This window comes from Mus pahari, chromosome X (assembly GCF_900095145.1).
Source record: "Mus pahari chromosome X, PAHARI_EIJ_v1.1, whole genome shotgun sequence".
Taxonomy (NCBI): domain Eukaryota; kingdom Metazoa; phylum Chordata; class Mammalia; order Rodentia; family Muridae; genus Mus; species Mus pahari.
This window is the reverse complement of record NC_034613.1, coordinates 71,579,891-71,589,937: the sequence shown is the minus strand read 5'-3', so window position 1 is coordinate 71,589,937 and position 10,047 is coordinate 71,579,891. Positions and strand designations below refer to the sequence as shown.

The window sequence follows — 10,047 nt, the reverse complement described above, 5'->3', positions numbered from 1 at the left end:
ATGGCTTCTGCATCAGCTCCTACTTTCTGACCTGCTTGAGTTCCAGTCCTGACTTCCTTTGGTGATAAACAGCAATGTGGAAAATGTAAGCAGAATAAACCCTTTCCTCCCCAACTGCTTCTTGGTCATGATGTTTGTGCAGGAATAGAGACCCTAAGACAATCACTATTTTCATTATTACTAAAATAGTCAAAATATTTATAAGAGATGCATATTTCAAAATATAATATTAAAGGACAGAAATGTAGTTCATTGGGAAATATAAGGCCTGTATTTCAACAAAAGTACTACAAAATAAAAAACATTTATACCATTAAAGGATAGATATATATTATAGAATATATATGTATGTATAAATAGACATATTATATGTTGAATACTGCATTATCAGTAATATTGTATGGATGAGTAGTGAAAAAGGAAGAAAAACATGTTAATTAATCTTACTAAGCATCATGGAAATTGCTTCTTTCTTATGTTTTTCAGATAGCTTAAAAAGCTAGTCACATCAAGGACTATGTTCCACACTCTATATCTGAGTAAATTCTCAAGCTCTGCCTAATCCTAAACACTTTACACTTTATAATTTGTTTGCTATAACTAAAACCCCATCCACATGCTTTCTTGTTACCAGTTACAACAGTCATGTTCTTACTTTAAAGATATGTACTGAGTGTTCCACCTTGCTTGGGCATGGGCAAACAGGAGCACACATGCCTATGTGCATGCACGTATGCTCACATACACACATATATATACACACACACACAGAGAGGAGAGAGAGAGAGAGAGAGAGAGAGAGAGAGAGAGAGAGAGAAAGAGAATACCTAACCCTCTTCTTCTAATATTCACTATGACATTTTTCACCAACATATATTTTATACATTTATATCATCATTGATAAGTTATGAGCCATATGATTCCTGGTATTCTCATCTGTTTTCTTATACAATCTATAACCAATCTCTAGAATACTACTACATGTATATAATAAAAAATACCATAAAGATTTTGTTTCAGAAAATGTATAAAATTTTTACTTACCATTGTGATTGTTCTGTTAAGTACTAATGTGATAACTCTATCCTTTGGGTCACACTGTTTATGAAAATATATCCTCCCTCATTATTTTTCTCTAGCTGTTTTTCTCTGAAAAATAGTTCTGTTTTTATGTATGATCTCTTTGTATACATATATAATTATTTTAATATTAAAATAACTTTTATATTTCAGTGGAGTAATTTTGAAGCATTTATTGACACATAGAACAGCAGTTGTTTTGTTTAATATCATCCTATAGTTAAACTAGATCCTAAATAATTTAGTATAATAGATATAAATTCTAGTCAAGAATATAGTAATACAAAATGCACTAAGAGCTCTTCACCTATAATATAAAATATAGGTTCTTAAAAGTTAAGAGATAATCAGATAATTATAATCCTAGAATGTACACTCAATGTGCAATATAAAAGGTAACTGTGCATTTTAAAATAAAAATCTAATACAAGAGTAAAACAATTCCAAAAAATTACACATGAAGGGAAGTTTGATGGTTAATAAATGACTTTAAATTCATGACATTTATTTCTCCTTTCAATCCATCTTCTGTAATAATATGATAGTAAAGTTGATTTTCCCAATGGCCCTGTCTTGTTTTTAGAAGCAATTAATTTTCTATTAACTTAGCATTCCCTAATATAGTTCTGTACTTTGACAGAGTGCTAATTTATTCTTTCACATAATTCAAAAGTTTTGGCATCCTTCACATCTGTAATTTATTTTGTATTTACATAACCTGTAGAGTTTTAAAAATAATTTATTTGTATATATTAAGCATTTATTGTGTTAAGTACCAATTTCATTCTTGGATTATGAAATCAAAAGAAATTCAATAAATGGATCAGCACAGAATAAACAGAAAAATAAGTTCCACCTGCTAATTTCTATAATCCAACAATTAAAACTATAATATAATGCCTCTAAATCACCATGCACAATAAAAAGGGAAACAGATCACTTTAGTCATCATGAAACTACCTGGGAGATGATGGCATTGCCAAAAATTTTCATCCAAAGACCACTAGGAGTAGACAAACAAATAAAGTATGGTAGGATGATTTTTTATTATTATTTTTTTATTTTTCAAAAGAGACATGGTAAGTTACATGCAGAGTGAGCATGTGAAAAGAGTTTAAATTTGCTTATTATTAAAATGGAACTAGAGATAGATGAGGAACCAGTGAGTTGGAATTGTTTTTTTTCTAATTCATGCAAAAATCATTAAGAGTAATTTATATCCAGTTTTCTTAGTTTTTAAAAACCAAGCAAAGCATGTAAAGTGACTAAATTTATGATTTTTTTAAAAGAACACTCCAGTGCAAAAGTGATGATGAAAGAACCTAATTGCTTAGTGTAGTTGTCCTTACCTGCACTAAGAAGTGATCAGACTGAGTGGTCTTATCTAGTGTTTCCAGCATAGAACAGTTGTGTAGCATGGTATTCTTGTTGGACACTAACAGCTGAAGCAGCAGCTGGCTCTGACTCTTTTGCAGGCTCTTGGGAACCTTTCCATCATAATGTGTTGCCTTGCCCATCCTTAATTATAGAGACACTTAGCCTTATTGCAACTTAATATGCCAGGGTTGGTTCATATCCATGGGAGGCTGACCCTTTTCTACATAAAAACTGAGGAGTGGAGGAGGACTAGACGAAGGCAGAGGGGAGGTAAGGGAAGTGAATGGAAGGAGAGGAGGGAGGTAAAATTGTAGTCAAGATGATGATGATAATAATAATAATAATAATAACTGATTTTGAACAACAATAATGCCTATACTGTGATCATATATAAGTAAATGAATTGAGACAAATATGAGATTGAGAATACAGGAAAACATTCCAGATGTGAATTGAGAAAACTAATATTAAATATCCAATTAAATAGAAAATAGTTTGACTCTATTGAGAAATTCTTCATTAAGAAAATAAGATAATAAAATGATACAGTAAAATGTCAAGTATGTGGTATTTTCTAAGCTTAAGTAGAAACAAGTTCTCGGATAATAAAGAGATTAATAGAGTTTAGGAATGGGTGCTGGGCATTATGTGTGAGGAAAAATTTTGCATTCTCTCTGAGTAGCAGCTCAAAAATAATGTTATTATCCTATGTCTACACATACAATAAGAACATTTTGTTAACCATATGAATAAAAACATATCATTAATAGAAAAGATAAATTTTGCTAAAGTTTAAAAATTGTACAGTTGAAAATATTTGAAATAAGTTAAGATATTCTTATTTCAACAAAAACTCACATTAGGTATAAAATAAAATAGGAAAAATTCCGCAATAGGTGAAAAAAATCAAGTAATGCTTCATCATTTTAAATGGATATCTATGAGTCCATTCATACCAGGTCTTTTCATGAGAAGAACCTCCCTGGAATTCAAAATAACTTATATAAACTGGTAAATGAGGAAATAAAGAAAATCAATGTATACATGAACTGAATATCTATCATTATTTCTCTTTAGAGTCTTTACTGCATATATAATTGACTTAAAGGCAATTTTTAGGGACATCAGTTCATGTCCTATTTAGTGGGCAATTAAGAACAATGCTATTGTTTCTGAAGATGAGATTCAAAGTTGAGAGAGGTGACTGAAAATGTACTGAAAAATATAAAATATTGTATATTTTTAGTATAGGCTTTTAGTATAGTATATATAGGCTTTTAAGTAGCCAAAGGATAAGAGGAAATTTTGAGTTTTTATTCCCTAAATTATAGAATTCCATTTTCATATTTGATTAAAGCCATTTTAAAACACAGACATAAAATGATACACAGAAAACTCTACAAATCAAATAAAAAAAACCCTCAATTAATTCAATCATTAATTCATACTTGTGTGTTGAATATTTAATAAAAATCTCTGAAACATAGAGGGCAACTTTTTCTTGATAATATTTTTGCTCAATAAATTTTTCTGCCTCTGATTTTCAATCCCAAGTTAGGAAAGTTAATGACAAGGTTACATGGAGGAAAAGGGAGGATATGCTAAAAGTTTGTTTGAAGAGCACAGGAGTGGGTGGGATAGAGGTCAGTGGACATGACTGAATGTATAAAGATGTATAAAGAATTCTTTGAGAAATTCTCAGATTTTCAGCTACAAAAATCAAAAAGTGCCTTTAATGGGTGATCAATGCTTTTACCAAACAACACAGGGTTACTAACTGAAATTATCAGTGCCTGGCGTGTCTCATATGATTAAATATGGTCAGGGAAGACCAGAGGCATCTAAACAACATAGACTATCGGCATTTATCTCATTTGTGTCCATAGTAAGTAGGTGTTAAAATACTATTGCTAAAAATTCCACTCACTTCACATACTGCACATAGCAAAATCAACCTTGAATGACCAGAAAACTAGTTCCTAGAGGCTTAGCTTGCTTGGTATCATAAGATTCTATGCAGGCTACCAGAAGAGAGAAGGCACAGCAGTCTCACTTAGCAAAGAAACCATAATTTCAATAGGATTGCTGATATTTCCCCATTGATGTAATTTTTAATAGTGGAATGATAATACTCGATGCAGTTAAGTGCTTCCTGATTGGCTGTTTCATTGGCAGTAGTATTTCATGTCTCATACTGTAAAATCAAAGACTGGAAAATTATGGTCTCTGTGGTAAAACATACTAATAGTGTTATGTTAAATGATCATTCTAGAAATTGGCCTCTATTTTGTAGATATAGATTTATGCTACACTCAGCTTTGGTCACAGAAACTTCTTTATGTAGCGAGTAAGCAGAAACATATATCTGATTAAACTGTCATTGTCAGTAACCATGTGAAACATCTATATTAATGTTCCCTCATGCAAGGGTCATGGATGGATCCTCACAGAAGAATGAAAAGAGAGAATGTAAAACCTAATGAATGAGCAAGGCTGTGAGATTCAGAATCCTTGACCCCATATGGCTTTCACATAGATGAATTTACAGCATCTGTACTTACCTGCATCAGATTAAGCAATTTGAAGCTACAATATGAAGAGATGAGGAGCTACCATGTCCCCACACTTAGCAGTGCAGCTACTAGCAGTTGATGATTACTATACAGAGAGTCACTGTCATTTAGGAACATGGCCGCTGATAGACTCCCCATGCTCTTTTTGATTCCTCAACACTAGGTCAATACTGGTAGTACAAATTGAACTTGGGAGTGTATTTATAATAATCAAAAGAGGACACTAAGTTCAGATAATGATAAAGTAAAAGAATAAGTTGAGGAAATGAACTCTCTAAAATTAGGAAATTTTCAAAGAATAAAAAGAATCTTATTTTAAAAGAATTATTTAAAAATCATGACACATATATTTTAAAATACATATACATAAACCTAGGAAATCTTGTTAAGTTGACTTTTTGTGTATTATCATTTAATTTAATTTCAAAATTTTAACAATAATAAAATTATACTTACTATGTGAAACTATTTATCCTAGTCTATTATGATGGTAATAAAATCATATCTAATATACAGCTAATATGAAATTCAAAATGTCTATGTTGTAAATATAAATAATATTGACTTCTAAAACTGACACATTATCTTGGCTCCTTGGGCATCCTTAAAAAAATACACAATGTTACTCCAAAATATCTTTTTGGGGTTATAACTCTTCAACATTTCTATGTCCCAGGTAAAGCAAGAGCACATATGTGAGGTGGGTGGTATTATATTTGCAATCATGTAAATAGATTTTATAGGTCAGGACTTAAATGCTAATCATGTACAATTGATAATTTTATGACTAAATTATTTCACATTCACTATTTGGAGCCTGTTCATTTTATTTACCTTGATTTGTAGAAAGTCTCTTAGAAAATATTGTTAATTACATTCTAAAAATGAATGTTTTGTCATTGTTAAAGTGATAAAGTGATAAAGATAAAGCACTGATAATTTCCCAGAAGATGTAACAGCTCCTTATTAAGTCAATAGAAATCCTATTGTGAAGGTCAAACCATATAATCTCATAAGGAGTAAATATTGCAAACTATCTGCTACTAAAAATAAATACTGAAAGAGTATGCATCTTTTAGGTGAGCTGATGCAATATATACATATCTTGGATATATAAATGTTATCATTTATGACAGGTATTGATTACTATAAACCTGTATTTTGATCCTGCATAAACAATGTCCTCTATTATCCTATCTAATTTTACTGTACTCTAGTATGCACTGTTCTATTCAATAAATTTTCTATGGCCAAGAACAAGATATGAAGAAGTGCCAACATAAGTAGATTGTCTAAAGTTTTACTTATAAATACTGCTTAAGTTAAAAAATATTAAAATCCATCCCATAGTAGATTCTGAATAGATTTTTTTCTAGGCAAATTTTTGTTTTGCTTGTTATCTAAACTTTTTTTATATTGAACATCATTTTAATTTCTTGCTTTAATTTCAATGACTATAGCAGATATATTTGAAACAAAAGAAATTTGAAAGCATTGCAAAATAGAAATATAAGATTAGCGTAGAACATACATTGACTTTTTCTTTTAAGTCTGAGATGTTGCCTTCTTTTCGATAGACTGCAAATTCAGAACTCTGTAATACAGCTTCTGACCGAGTAATCCAACTGTGAAGTTCAGTTATATCGACATCCAACCTAAGAGAGCAAAGAATAAGGCTCATTATTTCTTTATTATCTCTTTCTTCTGTATGGAAAGAAATGTATTCACATTTACCACACCCCTTCTCATCTGGTGCTCCTATTATTGTTAATAGTATCACCATCTCCCTAGTTAAGTAGATTCAAACTTTGGAGTCAACTTTGATCTAGATTCTTGTGATCATGGAGTCTATTTTATTAAACTCAATGCAGCAATCATCTGCACAGCATTTCCTACAAGCTATTATCTAGACTCTGCTCAAAAGTTTTGCTCCCACACAATACCAAATGACTCTTTTTGAAAAATATTAACAATAAACTAAAACAGCACTATGCTGGTTGCACCAATTAAACCGTAATTCTGATATTCATGTTTTCACATGATATCCAAACCATCACTGTGGGCTTTTCCATGCAACTTGATAGAGAAAAATGGACACCAATAAGAGTAATCCAAGCAAGGTCCTAGCAAAAAACTATATACTACAACACCCGTCATGTAGCACACATATTGAAATGTCAGTTATAATACAAGAAGCCCAATTAGATTATGAGGCTTTGAGTAATTCTCCATTGTCAATAAAGAAGTACAAAGCAATATTTGTGTGGATACTTACATTTCACATTCTGAAGTATCTCAACATTACTTGAAGTTACTGAAATACATGTTCCAACTAACATTATAAAGAAACAAATAAATGCTCAGTGTACCAATTTCTGTCTTAGCTAGTGACTTTTCTTGTGATGAAACAATGCAACAATGCAACCAAAACAACTTGGTAGAGGGGGTTAATTGGGCTGATACTTCTGAGAGGTGGGAAATTCAGCCAAGAAAATGGCTATGTTTGATCTCACTGTAGGCAAGTATGCGGATGATAAACAGATAACAAAGGCAAGAACTTGGAGGTGGGAGCTGATACAGAGATCTTGGAGAAGTGCTGCTTACTGGCAGTGCTTGTTCATTCAGCTTTCTTACAGAACCCAGGGAAACTAACCCAAGTAGCATGATATATAATAGACTATGACTTCCCACATAAGTTGCTTATTAGAAAAAAAAAAAAACTCAATATGCTTGCTTATAGCCAGATCTAACGAAGGATTTTTAAAAGCTGAGCTTATCTCCTATCAGAAAACTCAAGCTTGTGTAAAGTTGACGTGAAACAAGCCAAAACAGTAGCTATAAGAAACAACGTTGGTTGAGGCAATTAAATTTTGTGAGGATCATTCTGCTGCAACAAATATCTTACCATCTACCGGGTTATTTCAAAACATGTTTTCCTGCGATCATTGAAATTAATCTGAATATTGAATCTAAGCTAATTCTGAATGCTATTGAGTCAAAGTAATTGTTCTTCAGTAGATGAAAGGATGAAGACATATGCACACAGTGGAACACTATTGAGCTTTTAAAGTCCATCTGTTTCATTTATCAACTTTCCTCTTTTAATTTCTAATTTTTATTAAAATAGGAAGTCCTCTTGCATGGAGAAAAAAACTTTGTGCATACTTGATTAATTTGTATTCATTCACTAACTCCTTATTTTGGAGCTATGGTCAGGTCAATAGCCACAGAGTCCAGTGTACTACTACTAACATTTCTTCCCACACAATAGCAGTATGTCTTAGGAAAGTATTTTTCAGGTTTGTTTGTTTGTGTTTTGGTTTTTAACTCAGTATAAAATTTGTGTTCTCTGCCTATGTGTTTTCACTGGGAATTGAACAGGAAAGACCAGAAATTCTGAGAAGTTAGTATTTCCCTAGTATTAATGAGAAAATTTTTAGAGTTATTTTTAAGTATCTTCAAAATGATGTCACTCAGTTTAATAACAATGGAATACTTTATACACAGTCTCTATGAGGTCCCTGTGGGACTGAATGCAAGTTGTCTACAGTAATAGCCACATCTCTGTTCATTTAACATCTATTGGCCGCATTCTTTTCCTTATGTTCCTCCTTAGTAAGTCTCAGGAACACTTTTTAAATAAACGACTTGATCCTCTGCGTCTCCAGAACTTCAAAGGAAGTCTGGACTATGTCAATGTGGGGCTTCAGTCCATAATTATGCAATAAATACTTTTAAACTTAAACTAGGACTCACAACATGATGTGTTTAAAGGATTTTCCAATGTTTTCAGAACTCTGAGCTACATTTTTAGTTTTCTTACGAGTGCATAGTATTCGTTACACAAAGTAAAACTACTATGCAAAACTCTCTTCTCCTTCCTCTGTGGACACATTGCATCTTACGACATACATTTCCTTCTTCATTTTCTTCTCGGAAATTTGACTGACTTCAGCTTTTACATAAAATATACTTACATTTTCATTTTGGACATCAGGCAATAACTTCACACATATGTGAGTCCCAATATTCAATTATCTATAACAGAAATTGAACCACAACCTAGAAACCCATTTTATAAAGAAATTATCAAAATTGATAAAAGTGATATTATGCTATTTTCACTCATGAATATATTCGAAGGCATTTGCTTTTTTCATAGGATCAAGAACAAACATTTAACGATATCCTATTTGATGTTGTTTGATGGACAACTTAACCTTATAGTATCTGCATCATAGCCAAACTTATGGGATACACTGAAAGAAGTGCTAAGAGAAAAATTCATAGCATTAAGTGCCCTGGTTTAAAAAAAAAAAAAAACTGGAGAGATCTTACACTAACAACTTAACAGTACACCTGGGAATGCTAGAACAAAAAGAACCAAACTCACCCAAGAGGAGTAGGAGGCAGGAAATAATCAAACTCAAGGACAAAACAAATTGAAACAAAGAAAACAATACAGAGAATCAACAAAACTGGAAGGTGGTTCTTTGACAAAATCCACAAGATAGGAAAACCCCTAGCCAAACTGACAAAAGGGCCAAGAGGCAGTATCCAAAATAACAAATCAGAAAAGAGAGACATAACAAGAGAAACAGAGGAAATTCAAAAAAAAATTATCAGCTCCTACTATAAAAGACTATACTCAACAAAACTGGAAAATCTAGATGAAATGGATAGTTTTCTAGAGAGATGACACATACCAAAGTTAAATCAAAAGCAGATATACTATCTAAACAGTCCCATATCACACAAGGAAATAGAAGAAGTCATTAAAAACCTCCCAACCAAAAAAAGCCCAGGGCCAGATGGATTTAATGAAAAATTCTAACAGACCTTCAAAGAAGACCCAATACCAATTTTTCTCAAATTATTCCATAAGATAGAAAAAGAAGGAAGACTACCTAACTTGATCTATAAATCCACAATTACACTGATACCTAAATCACACAAGGACCCAACAAAAGAGAGAGAGAGAGAGAGAGAGAGAGAGAGAGAGAGAGAGAGAGAGAGA

The 10,047-nt window shown here is 31.9% G+C and overlaps 1 protein-coding gene across 8 annotated transcripts in view; it reads right to left on the bottom strand.

The window, feature by feature from the left end:
• Dmd (dystrophin) overlaps positions 1–10,047 on the bottom strand; it is a 2,621,826-nt gene that overhangs the window by 1,314,873 nt on the left and 1,296,906 nt on the right. For all 8 annotated transcript variants that reach the window (XM_029534042.1, XM_029534043.1, XM_029534037.1 and 5 more), the window contains exon 18: positions 6,562–6,685. In XM_029534042.1, the coding sequence (XP_029389902.1) occupies positions 6,562–6,685 (124 nt within the window). The remainder of the gene's footprint in view (positions 1–6,561; positions 6,686–10,047) is intronic.